This window comes from Molothrus ater, chromosome 2 (assembly GCF_012460135.2).
Source record: "Molothrus ater isolate BHLD 08-10-18 breed brown headed cowbird chromosome 2, BPBGC_Mater_1.1, whole genome shotgun sequence".
In the NCBI taxonomy this organism is placed as follows: Eukaryota; Metazoa; Chordata; class Aves; order Passeriformes; family Icteridae; genus Molothrus; species Molothrus ater.
In genome coordinates this window covers 10695564-10710686 of record NC_050479.2, presented here as the reverse complement: position 1 = coordinate 10710686, position 15123 = coordinate 10695564, and the positions used below count along the sequence as shown (strand labels likewise).

Sequence of the window (15123 nt, the reverse complement as noted above, 5' to 3'; positions counted from 1 at the left end):
TTTAGAACAATTAAAAGGTAAAAGGAATTTTCTTCACTTTCTGTGAAGAAAGTAAAGCAATACATATGAAAGATAAGAAAATGTGTCTTAACATAATTCATAATCACTGTAATTTGAACTCAGAATGACTTCAAAATAATATTAACCTAATAATCTCATTTGTTTTTCAGTGGAAGTTTAAATGTAATCCCTAACATTTTTTAAATTGTAAGGACATGTAATGATAGAGATGGCAATAGGGCCAACACTGATTTCAAAATGAGTAAAATTCTCAAATCACTGAGCAATGTCATATGCTTAAGAACACTTTTAATAACATCATCACATAGTCATACAATAGCCAACCAGTTAAACAGAAGATATGTTTTAATCAAAATAATAAAAATTACTTTTCTTTACAGCAAGTTTAAAAGTAAATGAGACAAAAGCCTCCTGTGCTCCACTTCTGCAATCTTTGATACACTACTGAATATGGGTTTTCTTGTTTGCAATCTGCACTCCAAATCTACAGGAAAATTTCTTTATCAGGATTAAAAAATAGTAAAGTTCACGGCAATTTTGGAAGGTAGTGCATAGGAAATAGAGTCCTAATCACAGCTAAATGCTGTAGTAAAAAGTAATAAAAACTACTGGAATTTTTTTATAATAAAATATTCTAAGGAATTGCTATAGTGTATACTATATGGTAAACTACATTGAATGATAATTGGGGATCATGTCTGTTGTGGAGCATCATAGTGCTCTGGCAAATCCTGTTCTGGATCCAGCTCAGGGCTATTTCACTCAGAGTTGCTTGGAAACAACCACTTGGAAACAGACTGTGCAGTAACCTGATAGCAGCTCTCTGAATATGCTTTTGCTCTGGGATGGTGCCCCAGCCAAACAAATTGTACAGCATTTCAAAAAGCAAAACTATTGGAAAAATAGAAAGCCCAGTACTACTGGGAGATAATGGGTGGTGGTTGGAGCAGCTCCACATCCACATTATACTCAAAAAAACTGAAGAGCACATTTTAAGGGCTGATCAAGGATATAAAATGAACTTTGAAGTGTGAACTGGTTTAAAAGGATTTTGACACACCTTAATAAAATCCAAAAGTGATCTTGTCTTCTGTGAGTGTGTGTGTGCATCTGGGGATGTGGTAGCATAACTACATTTTCTAGAAGTTTAATGTCTAAGGAGCATGTGAAGAGGCAGAATAAACCTGAATGGCACAGCACATCAGAGTAACAACAATCACAGACCAGGAGACACACAGATACTGACTCTTAACAACAGCAAGAACAAGCATATGTATAGGCAATAAGACTTTAACTGTACTGTATTTTAACAATTGTTTCTGTTGTGAGTTGGGTATAAAAATGCTGTAAATTCATAACAGAGAGCAGATTATCTTGCCATTGTGTTCATTATTATCTCTGAACCTGGAAGACATTGCTTGTGAGTTTGGCAGAATAGATATGAAAAGATCACTTTATTTATTCCTCCTTTCCTTTCTTTTCAGCTGCCAGAGCCTCCCAAGTGCCCTTAGGCGAGATTATGATTATCAGAAGTGCAGTCATGGATTCTCCACATATAATAATACTTTTCACTGCAATATTTTCTTCTAGGATTCAGAGAGGACTGTATGTCAGATGAAAATCTAGATTCACTAGATCCTCTTTTGTTATTTTTCTCACAGGTCCCTCTTCACATGACATTTAAATATGTAAAAATAGCCTCTGTTATTCAATTTTCTTTAATTATTTTATTTAACATCTAACCTTTGAGTCTAAATGTGAATCCATAAATACATAGAGAAAGAAATGCTTTTACTCTTCATGTTCCTGAAATGGACAGTACAAAACTGGTTTATGCAGAGTCATGCTTGGTAAAATATTGCAGAGGTGCACCTTCATTAGGCAGAATATCCTACTGTAAGGAAGATAAAATCTCCATAACATATCTTTTTAAAATTCTTATTTCTCAGTCCATTCAGGTAAATCAAAATTGTCCATCAGATGCTAGCACATCCTTTCCAGCAGGATGTAATATAATGGCTGTTATTTGCACTTGAGATTATTTGGGCAAGTCTGACCCATTGGGGAAAATCAAGAATTTCACAGAATCATGGAATCACATTAGGGTTGGAAGGAAATTACCCAGTCCAACCCCCATGCCAAGGCAGGGTCACCCAGAGCAGATGGCACAGGAATGTGTCCAGGTGGGTTTGGAATGTCTCCAGAGAGGGAGACTTCATGACTTCCCTGGGCAGCACAGGGTTCCAGTGCTCTGCCACCCCCAAAGAAAAGAAATTCTTCCTCTAATTGAAGTGAAACTTTCTGAATTTTAATTTATTACTGCTTAATAAAGTACAGTATTGCTTGTCCTATTTGAAACTTTCTTCTGTGATAACTACTGATTTCTGGACTAACTGAAGCACCTTTACCAAGACAGATCAAAAGTGCACAAACAGGCAAAGAAACAATATAAACCCCATTTTCTGGTAAAACATTATTTTATGAATAGTGGTTGGTTCATAATCTTTTCATGTTTCACATTCTAAAACCTTCTGGTATAATCATTGTATAAATATACTGTACCCAGAGGAAACAGATCATTATCTGAAGTGCATCCATTAATTTTATTACCTTGTATACTGCACATAATAAATTGTGCCTGAATATTTTTAATTGTGTAGCACCTTACATGCAAGTGCTTTGGAATTGCCACTTAATATGAAATATATCTTGTTAAGTGCATCTGTCATTTGCACAGTTCTGTGATAGAATAATGTAATATTATTTGGTTTCTGTAGCGCTCGACTCTTGTGTAACTTACAAGATAATGTATTTCCTCCACAGAATTGTGGCATTTTGAAATTACATGTTTTATTGCAACAAATTGATTTGTGTTCACTTTAATGCTTCCTGTCAAAATTCTCTGATTATTCATTTTGATGTCCTGTTTATTTTCCTCTAAACTATTATAATATCCAAGTGTCCATTCCAACTGCTAAACTACTTTACTTACGCATCAACAGATTTTTTATTCTCTTTTATAATATGATTTAGTAAAGAAAAAACAAAACAGATTTTTTTTTTCCTAGAAACACTGGTAAACAGAATATATGTTTTCACTGATTTCAATCATCAGTCTTTGAAAGCATGAGGAAGGAGAGGCAGAGCACAGCCCATTAGGGTGGTTGGGTAAAGAAGAATCTGCCAAAAAGCACCAATGATTTCCCTTGTGATGGGAAAAGCCCTTCAAACAGCAATGTCCAGACCCCCTCCTACAAACACAGGAACAGCTGTGCTGTGGAGAGGGCAGATCTTTCCAGGGCAAAAAGACTTTGCTGACAGTGGTTGACAATATTTACATAGGTCTACAAGAGTGTCCTGTGTAAGTATGTTTGCTAAGAATATTTCCCTCTGCTAAGGAACAAAAAAATTAAACCCTAAATAAACCAATCCAATTCTCTCCAGAGTCCTGTTTTTTTTTAACTTATTCTCTCTCCTACCTATCACAGAAAAAAAAAAGGCAAGAAAAGAAATACAAATGATTCAACAATGGAGTTCACCAGTATTCTGGTATTCTGAACTTGCTCTTATAATTCACCAGAGGTCTCATCTTTTTATGCTCTTTGTCTGTTACATTCAGAATCTTGTTTATGAGCAAACAGAAAGAATATTTTAAGTATTAAGTAAAGCCAGCAAATTCAATGCCAGCATAATTTGAATCTTAAGGAATCTAATCATTATTAGTCCAGATCTAATTGACACAGAATAAGTTAAGATTAACAACACAATTAAAAATGCCATCACTTGACTTCTGAACTGATCTATGCCTTAAATCTGTTTGCCTTCTGTGGTCTTACAGATTATACTGCAAATGCATGACAATCATCAACTCAATCACTGACTCATATCCCTAAAGAATAACAAGATGAGCATCATCATTTTTGATCTCTAAATTGTGGTAGTTAGGAAAGGTTTTTCATTAAAATAACATAGTACATCTTCCCTCCACTAGATGTTAAACTGCAGACCTCCCACAAATCCATACAGGCACACTTATTAATTCCAGTTCCTTCCCATTTAATGGAAAAGAGTTCCACCACTGGAACAGGAAGGTATGAAGGAATAGTTAGGCTGCTCCAAAAATGTTATTTTTGAGATTCAGCAAATCTTTCTTCTTATTCTAGTGAATACAACAACCAAAAAATAAAAAAATAATTTACACAAGACACAAAAACTATAGAAACTTAGTTGAATTACTGTGGAAAATATAAAGCTGAATAACTCTACTACAGTTTGAAATGAAGTTTTAAAGGTAATATTTTTACTTGACTTTTAGTTCAGTTTCAGTTGGACTAAATTGCAACCATTAACTGCAATTAGATCATAATGATTGGAAGAAAAGGCAAATAGAGAGTATGTTGTACACAAAAGTACAATGGCTTTACAATGGCAGTTAACTTCCTTGGCCCTCAAGGAGTAATTTTGAGCATCTCACAAGATATTCCATTTGCCAATTCTTTGTTAAAATCATCTCATAGTTCACACCAGCTAATGTTAATTATTTATTCTACTCTCTACTGCTGGCAATTACTGCATTAATTAACCGTTCCAAACACTATTTTTCAATTTGCCTTTGCATTAGTGGAACAGTGTAAAGTCTGATAAAATACTCAAGGTTTCACGTCCAGAGGAATTTTTTTCTCTTTTCAAAGGGATTGTTTCCTCCCTAAAACCATGACAATAAGAGATCTTCATTTTCACAGCCAATTATGTCAGCCACAGTAGAATGTTTTTTCTACCAAGGCTAACACAATATAATGCATGACACAGATCTCAGAGCAGCTGACAAAGTTGAAGAAGCTGATAAAGTCATGCTGGCTTATTTAGTCTACCCTGTGCCTGCCACCCAGTTGGAAGATGTGCTTCCTAAAAAAAGAGGTGTGATTTGAGAAATACTGGAAATATTTACATGCACATCTAGCCAAATGTAAACCATTAATAAGGATGGACCCATGGACTGAGGGGCAGAAAAACAGTCTTGAGTTAAAACTCCATGGGAATAATTAAGACAGAATTAATACTTGATACATGATGTGGTAGGCACTAGAGTGCAGGGTAAGCATTATTTAAGATGGTAGCGAGTTTGATAATGAACACCAAAATTAGTCATCATTAAGTACTACATAATCCAAGGAAACTAAACTGGAATTCTTGAGGCACAGGTCTGCATTTGTCCAATGGAAGACTGGGGCATTGCTAAATATGCCCTGGACAGATTCTGCCCAAAATAGGAACCTCAATGAATCAGCATGCAAATTTCAGATGCTTCCCTAAAAGTCATGTACAATCAATTCTCTCAGACATAAAACATAAAAGTCTGAACTTTTGATATCATCAATCACAGAAAAGTGCCCAAATTATTTCAAACAGGGTGCAGATGTTGCCAGACTGCCTTCAGTATATTCACAGAGACTGGGAAAGGACTCATAGTAGCAATCGTTACAGTAATGATAACAAAATATGTCCTATACATTAAATATGGTCTCTTTTAAAATATTACACCTTCATAATTAAGCAAAATAAGCATAGGATTCCATCAAATTTCTTTAGCTTGGCTAGTTAGTACCTTAGACTTAAAGCATTTTACTTTTAGCAATTTAATTATTGGTTATTCGTTGTAACAATTTAAGAGAAAATATATGTTCCAAAGTTCAGTTTACTCAGCATCTGTATTTTGGTAATCATTTCAGTATGATAGATATTTGACCATTTTAACTATTTGATTTCAAGGCAAGATATTCCTTAATATTAAGAACAATGGCACGAGTTACAGTTTTACTTTCATTATCTTTTCCTTGGGTTTTGTTTTTTCCTTATTTAAAAGTTCCAAATAATGGTGTAATGTAATAATTTCTCTGGGGAAAAAAAAAAAAAAAAAGAGAAAACCCTTGCACCTATTTTTATTTGTTCAAGAGTTGTATAAACTTTGACAATTATTATATTCGAAAACCAAATGCCAAAAATTTCTTCCAAATCCCAATAAAATGTTATATTTTCTATGACAGAGAACATTACAGAAATATGTATATTACAAACCATACATTGTATATTAAAATTCAGGAAGTATTTTTCCCCAACTGGTTAAAGTAATGCCTTTGGAGCTGTCTAACTCAGATGTGTTAATGTACTTCAAAGAACTCAGAAAATAAGATTACAACTTAAGTCTCTGCACAGAACAGATTGTTAATATACAATTCATTACGGTGAGTTTCTAACACATCTCTCTGCATGGTACTAAAGTGGTAATACTTTTTTTCTCTTCTCTAATTACCAGATTTAACATTCAGAAATAATAAAAGAAATATAAGGCAATATCACTTTACCGTTCCATTTAGACAGTATGTGCTAATATAATTCTTGTAATAAATATGAACCTGTTCGTTGATCAAATCCCTAAGAAGATTATCTAAAGCAACTCCCAAGTAATTACCATTCACCATCTGTTCCACCAGGGCCTCAGCTGATCTGCTGGCATCTTGCAGTTTTCTGTACTTCTCAGGCTTTTCTCGCTGGATGGCCTGCAGCACGACAGGAAAGGTGAGTATTTCAACAGAGGGATTTCATACAAGGAAGTTATTAATCTCAGTGATGTCTTCTGATTTCTTGAGACTTTCTAACCCATCATATTGCCCCGACTGCTCCCCAGTTTGCAATGAAAGAGGCAAGCACCATAAACCACCACCAGGAAGTCAAAGTCAAATACAAAAACAGAGAGTCAGAACACAACAGAGCTGACAAATGACACATATCAGTATTTTATAGACACATAAAAGACATAGAAATTAAGAGCTATTTGAAGCACAATATTTCAGAAAGAAAATATTCATTTAACAGTAATGCCTTGTGGAAGAATAGATTTGCTTATTTTCATGGTAAAAGCAAAAAACTGACCATTCTCACCAAATCACAGGGATTCACAACATTCTACAACATCAAACCCAGATAAAATTTGATTGCTTATATTACTATTTTATTTAAAAACAAAATAACAACTGTAAAATGCATAAAAGACCACATGCAGCAGACACCCATACATGGGCTATTAAGAAGAAGAGTCAACTGCAGATTTAATACAGGCTTCTCATCATATTTTGTACTTAGTACTCTTGATTCACCTTTCTGTACACAAAAATTGCTCTCCGATGTTCAGGCCGGCTAGTAAGGCCTAGTAAAGGCCAGCTGCTGAAATTATAAGATATAGTAGGAAACTAAATTTAAATATCATTTTGGGTCAGTAGAAATACTGATGGAAAGCAAACTCATTTTCAATCTGACAGCCCATCGATGCTGTCTTGTAATTAACACCATGAAGTCACTTCATTGATTTTAAACTAAATTAGTTGCATAATTTAGGTGTAATTTAGAAGCTCAAAGATGCAACAAGCTCAAAGATGCACAGTCAAATTTGATACCAAAAATAAAACGGACTATATATCTCCCAGAGATTCTGACCAACACAGGGTCCCATAAATCAAATCCCTCACTTTTCTGCAGCAGATACACACATACAAGAGGATATGATCCCCCAAATCCTACATGATGTATAAGGAAACATAAAACTTGGCCCTGGTTGCAGTTTCCCAGGCTGGCTGATCCCACTGGGCTTCCCCATCACCCTGTTAATTTCCACAGCAAAGTTAGATGCTGCATGACTTCAAAAAGGCTCCTTAAACTGAAAAGAAAGCTCAAGTAGGTGTCTAAGGATGCATTTAGTAAAAGAATCTTATATACACAAATTTGGAAATACTATTTTTCAAATAGATTTTTGCACCCATATGGAATGAATATAAAAACCTTCGAAGAAACTCTCTTAAAATAACTTTTCAAATGTGATGTTTAAAACATCTTCAGTTTAACAAGAAGCAGCTCCCTGGAAGACACCTCAAGTGAGGAGATACAGAAACTTGGAAGAGAAATTTTCAATTAATTTCATGCTTTTCCTCAGCCTACCTATAAATGTTATCCATTTGTGCATACAGAAATTGTTAAGCAGCAGGCTTTCTAACAATGTCACTAAAACAATTTTGGATAAATGAAATATATAAAGAAAATATATTTAGAGAATAATAAAACAGCTTGTATTTTGGAAACATATTTTAATATATAACTAAATTACCATTGAAATATTATGAAGTTTAATCCCACTAAGTTACAGATGACTGTATGAATTATCTCTCATTTTCATAGGTCAATAAAATCTTGCACGATTACCCAGAACAATTTAAATATTTTCCAAATTTAAAAAGTAAATTAACTCTCTGCAGAGTTCCAAAATCTCTTACAGAATCTTAATTAATACTACTCTTTCTATAATGCTAGGTATAATTAACATGAGAATAACTGCTGAGAACTCAAAGGAATCATTTAAACACTAAAATATACTGAAAATAATTCTATTCCGTCTGTAACAGCAGGTGTGTAATTATCATGTGTATAACTGTAGTGAGCAGAAAAAAAATCATTCAAAAAAAACCCCACAAAACCACTTCAATAAAATATGCTAAAACTTATCTTTTTAAAACATAAAACTGATATGTCATATAAGCTTGTGGAAGTCAACACTTCCCTGCCCAGCATATGCTATGTGTGAAGAAAAACGTGGAGAAATGCCCACTTCTCTCCTGAAAGATTCAAGGTCCCAGGTCCTGGCAGAAAATATAAGCACTATGTATACAGTCCTTAAAAAAACATATCAAACTTTCAGTCAACTATTTTTTCCATTCATTTTTATGTAATTGGCATATATTATGCAAATGAAGGTCAAGCACTGGTTACAGGAGGACAAACACACACAGAAAGCACAGTGATAACCAAAGGAGGAGAAACTGAACTCCTGGTTCCTCCTACAAAGACAAATGATGTGGCCTGGGGAGAAAGGAGGAAATTCACTCTAGTTACTCAAAACAATGAGCACATGTCCCTGCCATTAGCCTGTACACTCTGCTATCATTTGCCAAACCTAAAAATTGTGGTTTGGGTTTTTAAGATCCTTTTAAGAAGAAGTATTTCCATAACCCTGTGTCAAGTGCCTAGAAATGAATGGAGTAGTCCTGGAAACACCTCTCACTTATCTCTTGGCTCTGTTTTCATCATTTTTTCCTTTACTGAAGGGGACCATACTCTTGATCCAAGTAGAATGTCACAAGTAGAATGGGATCATTTTGAAGGGATTTGTGAAGTTTTGAAACTTAAATTCTGTATAATAATATTATAGAGAATAATAAAACAATAATATAATTCTTATTCTTTGTAATAGACACTTTTTGACAACAGCCGCTAAGCCACTTCAAAATATTTCCAAATATATAACCTCCCTCCTTTTTTTACTCTTTTTGCCTTCAGTAAAAGATTTTTCAGAAAAAAAAGACACCAATATTAGAGGAAAAGGTTAACTTTACAGGATTTTGTCCAAGTAGAGATTAATTATCTTTTGGACTACTTTGCAACAGACAATGCAAATGCATTATAGCTCAGTTTTAATTGATTGAAAAACAATACAAATTCATCTTTAGCTAAATCCTAGCCAAAGGTGAAGGGGCAATTTTTACAAATCTAAACATTGTATTCGACCTTGAGATTTTAGTTGACAGTTAATGACTTCATAAACGAGAAAATACTGATGGCTGGAGAAATTTGGATGTTATGCATATATCAAATCAGCATGTTTCTTTGAGAGCTCTGTGAAAGGATGCAGGGCAGCACCCCCTGACCTCCTGTGGTGGTGACCCACCACCCCTGAGGGCAGAGAGGGCAACATTATCATCACCACCTCTGACAGTGATTCAGCTCTCAAATACCCATGCCTAACAAAGCATGCCTGGAAAAGGTCACTAAAACAAAACAAACATATGAGAATGGGACTTCTGAGAATGCCAAGAGAACAAATTTAATTGTCTAGGATATCTGACATTTTCCCTTACATCTGTTCCTTGTGCTTATCTTTAATTCTGAATTTCTAGGTGCTTCTTCTTGGGTAACCAAAACTTCTTTCAAGGATTTTTATTTCCAGTATTTTGTTGGTTAGTCTCAAATTTACTAAGTAGGATTTACTACCTGAAATTGTGGAGGTTTTTTGCACCTGAACCTTTATATATTTGAACTTGCAATACTGAAAGCTTATTATAGCTTAAGAAAAATATGGAAGTCCTGAGTCCTTCTTAGGTCTGATTTTAGTAAAATACACACACTAACTGTAGAATATTTATGGTGGCATGCAGTATAACTGCATATATATATATATAATAAATATATATGTTATATAAATATAACATGTCATTTAAATATAACATATAAATATAAACATAACATATATGTTATATAAATATGTATAATAGAGTTATATATATAACTGCATATAATATATAATAAAAAATATTTACTACATTAATGTTTGGATGTCTCTGTTATTTAGGAGTATGTCTGTTCAACAGTGAAACTTCTATTCTTATCGATTTGCAGTCTCCCTGCCCAGGTAAGGTAAATATCTTCCTTCTGTATCAGGGAAGGGATATAAATACATTTCTTCTCCCCAGACATAGGAATGGACTTTTTGCACATATCTAATATATTCAAGCTACATAATACGTCTGCCAAAGGCTAATTTCCTGCCAGGATCTGAAAAGCAGCTGCCTTAGCAAACAGAGTCACTGCATTTCATACAGAGCCTGCTCTTGGCTCTGTCTCCCCCAGGACTCCTCTGAGCTGGGATGGGAGCAAGCTTTTGCACTTTATGAATCACCAATGATGGCAAAAGAGATTTCCTTGTGGATTTCATTTCCGATGCCTCTGTCCCTCTATCATGCAGCAGGTGCACTTCCACTCAGTCTTATGGATGTGACCCCTCATCCATGAAAAATGATGGGCAGGAGCAAGCTGCCACAAGAAAAAACAACCCTGAAACTAGTAACTGTCCTCAAAAGAGCAGCAGAACAGAAAGTCATCACAAAAAAGCTCTAGGACTCAGCACTGACTACAGTAGGGAATAAAGGACAGTTTTGGCATCAGCCAACCACAGGTTGTTCTGTGCTATACCAATTTATGTTTTCATATGGGCAAAAACCCCTAAATGACAAAGTAAGCGCAAGATGGGACTTCTGCACGTGTGTGTAGATGGTCACATGCATGGCATGTACAACACTGGGGTAGGACTGTGGATGACAGTGCACGTCCTGGTTTTGGCTGGGATACAGTGATTTTCTTCTCAATAGCTGGGACAGTGCTGTGTTTTGGATTCATTATGAGAATAATATTGATAACATTCATGTTTTGGGTTTTCTAAGTTGTGTCTATCCTTGTGGAAGGGGTTAACAGCAGGCTTGTTAGCTAAAGGAGCGAGAAGAAGCTGAGAAGTAAGAAGAAACTGATAAGAAGCTTTTTCTAAAGCTGTAACTAAAGAAACTGAGAGAAGAAAGATAGAAGAACTTTGCAGCTAGATGAAACATTTTTAAAAAGTTAATTAAGTCACTATAACTTCTCACTAATTGTATTATGTTAATTTATTGTAGCTAATAGTAAAGATAGAAGAAGCATAAACAATTAAAAAGTGTATAAAAGTCAGCCATGTTCAATAATAAAGTGTTGCCAACTGAGACTACTTGTAGTCTCTGCTTTATGTCGTGACCGCCTCGACAGTGACATATCCTAAGTCAAGAACTCTTTTTTTGGAATGTCTTATGCTCTGACAGTGATACACAAAAAAGAAAAAAAAAAAAAAAAGGCAAGCTGTGAGGGAATACAGCCAGGACAGGTGACCTAAACTGGCCAGGGGGATATTCCACACCACAGGACAACATGCTCGGTGTATAAACTGGGGGAGTTACCTGGAAGGGGCATATTTGGGTTCAGGGAGAGGGTCTAGCCTTGGTCAGCAGGTGGTAAGCAACTGCATTGTGCTTCACTTGCTTGTTGTATGCTGTTTTCTTTCTATTATCTGAATTATTATTTGCTATCATTATTATATTTTACTTTATTTCATTCATCTATTCTTATCTCAACCTACAAGTTTACTTTTAGTTCTCACCATTCCACTGGGGTGGGTCGGGGGATGTGAGCAGGTGTGGTGCTCAGTTGCCAGATGCACTTAAAGCACAACAGAACAATAAAATCTATTTCAATTATCTCTCACATATGTTTTCCTTTCTGAATTTCATTCTTGTTTTATATGCCTTCTACAACTTTACTAGAAATTATATAATATGTTAAAACACATACTATCTTGTTTTCCATTGATTTGAGGTACACTTTGAGAGAACTAATAACTAAAAGTGTTAACAAGCACCAATGAAACTGTTCAAATCAATGAACTGAAAAGTACTTTCTGCTTTGTCTCTCATTTAATTGATTGAGACAGAGATAAGACCAGAAAAAGTCAAGTCAGGACAAGTTTTAAGACCTGGCATTTATAAAAATTTGATATTTTTCTTTACTTTGTTAAAAAGTGTGTTCAAAGACTTACACTAACTGAAAACGATTCAACACATAATCTATGTAGCACTTGTCAAGTGTCACCTTTCAGAGTGGTCACTCTCAAATTAATACATGCAATAGAATGTTTTCTCCCTTAGAGCAACTAGAAACTTCTAGATGTAACTTGGTTTTCTCTATAAAATGTTTATTTTAAAAGCAGTGGCACTCTGTGAAATTAAAACAGGTCTTGGTCCTTAAAAATATTTTCAATGTTGATGAAGGATACATATAGATTTTGCTTATATCTATTTAGAAGTACTGGTTTGTTTCAGACCTCTCTCATGACAATATAATTAACTAAAATTATTGCAAGAAACTTGGAATTTAACATGGGATTTTAAAATGTACACTTACAGTCACAAAATTCCATGTTACTCAATCTTATCATAGCTGATTCATGATGGAAAAGTAGAAAATGAGAAAAACCATCAGCAAATCTAAATTCAATACAACAATTTTGTTCCACCTCTTTGTGTTCTAGGAGTATGTATCAACATGGGTTTTAATGACCTTCCACAACATACTATGCTACTATCCAAGATAATTATAAAAAGCCCCTTTCTCTTGGAAAAGATGGGCATTTTTTCATTGATCTGAAAAAATCAAATAATGAAGAAAATTTGTAACAGTTTAGTTTTCAAGGGCTAAATTCAGTAATTCAGTCTATGACACACAGATGCACAAACATAGCAACTTAAGCAGTGCAGAACCAATCACTTTGTCAGGAAAGAACAGTTTTTGGTCCTGATATGGCACTACAATAGAGAAAAAAAAAAACAAAAGGCAAACAGTGAAAGCCCTGTGGAAACTGGTGATTGTCATATCTATTTTACAGCTCTGTAAAGGAAATAGATATAGATTTTCTTTAGCATCCATTCCAGTGACACTTTTCATATTCTTCAGTTTATGCATGTATTATGTCAAATTAAGCTGTTAGTATAAAACGGATTGCATATCTAAGTAATGATAACCTAATATAACTTTATAACTTTACAAATATATGTAATTATACATATATATATATATATATATATATATATATATATCTTCATATCTATATATATTTTGGTATAACTTTACCTAAGACTATAATGGATCTACAATACCTTCATTAAATATGAATATGTATGAGCAAAAACAACAACAAAAATCTATGTGTTCAGACAGTCTGTGTAGTAATTTTGGTGCCAAAATCTGAAACTCACAGAAACAGTGAACACATCTAAATTTATCTTGGACAATCAATGCTTGTCAGTCTACATTTGAAATCCTTTAAACTTGGACTCTGAAAGTACTTTGGCAAGCAAATACAGACTAACAGACATGCACACGAGTAGTTTCTCCTACATTGACTCTTTCTCTGAGGTCTGAGAGGTTCCCCTCTTTCCTGAAGATGGCAAACTCAGGGCTCTGCAGCAGTGCCTCGGAGCGGGTCATCCAGCTGTGGAGCTCCGTGGTATCCGAGTCAAACCTGAGAGACAGAAAAGTGCAACAGGACTTTCAGCTTCCACAGTTCATGAGAACAGGATTGGCAGCCAACATGGTCGTTTAAGCAAGGGAATAAACAGCAATTTCTACCAGCAAAATACAGTTTTAAACTCCCATATCTCATCAGGGAGTTCATAAAACTATTCACTTTTATATTTAGAAATGTAGAAATACTTTTTCATTTCTAAAACCAGATTTGACGGCTGAACAGATGTAATAATTTCCACAGTAAGCATTCTAATTTTTCAAGCTAATGTTTTTGGAAGATATGAAAAAAATGTCTGTCAGTGAAGGAAGGGTACCACGAGTCCTGTTGGCTGAGCTGAGGATGTAAGACCTATCAGTCTGACCAAATGCAACCTTCAAATCTGTGAGATCACTATCCCAGCTTGTGATTATGAAATTATGCAGAAAATTTGATGAAAGAAGCTTTTTCTGATTAACTCCAATTTGTTGTACAATGTAATCACTAATCAACAAGTATAATTTTCCACAGTTAAAGCTTTAAAACCAAATTTAAATCCCCAACTCTCTGAAATTAATTTACAACTAGTTTTTACTCCACAGCCCTCTTTACTACATTCTGGATTCTTTCGTCAACTCTTTTAAAACTGAACTTAACTTGTGTTAACCACTATTCAGGTAATGTCTCAAAATGCAGATATTTAAATTACTAATGTCTAGAAATTTCAAATTGTGATTCAGTATCTACTGTGGTTTTAAAACAAGAAGCTTCAGACAATATTTGTTGTCAGTTATGCCACGCTTTCTGCTTGATTGCATTTCTTTATTGCACTGTATGTTCTAATATTTATATCCCTTTTGCAGCTGACTTTCCTTCTGCAGCAATATGCTGAACACAATAAAGCAGAAAGACCTGGGGGAAAAAAATAACAAGCTGTATCTTTCAGTTCGCTTTATGACCATAGGTTGTATCATTTGCATACAACTGAAAATCTACTAAAAACAGTAACTTGAGCAACAATTATACCCCTGGAGGAATTAATTATTTTATAAAAATACACTTCATTTATACAAGAATCTGTACTTCTAAAATACAAGGATGTAAGGCAAAACCAGGTGCTACATAAATCTACATATGCTGAATTG

The 15123-nt window shown here is 34.5% G+C and overlaps 1 protein-coding gene across 3 annotated transcripts in view; it reads right to left on the bottom strand.

Moving 5' to 3' along the window:
• The window catches only part of DMD (dystrophin), a 1044614-nt gene that overhangs the window by 655367 nt on the left and 374124 nt on the right, over positions 1 to 15123 (bottom strand). For all 3 annotated transcript variants that reach the window (XM_054518613.1, XM_036378966.2, XM_036378958.2), the window contains exons 18-19: positions 13873 to 13996; positions 6491 to 6578 (exon numbers count right to left, since the gene is read on the bottom strand). In XM_054518613.1, the coding sequence (XP_054374588.1) occupies positions 6491 to 6578; positions 13873 to 13996 (212 nt within the window). The remainder of the gene's footprint in view (positions 1 to 6490; positions 6579 to 13872; positions 13997 to 15123) is intronic.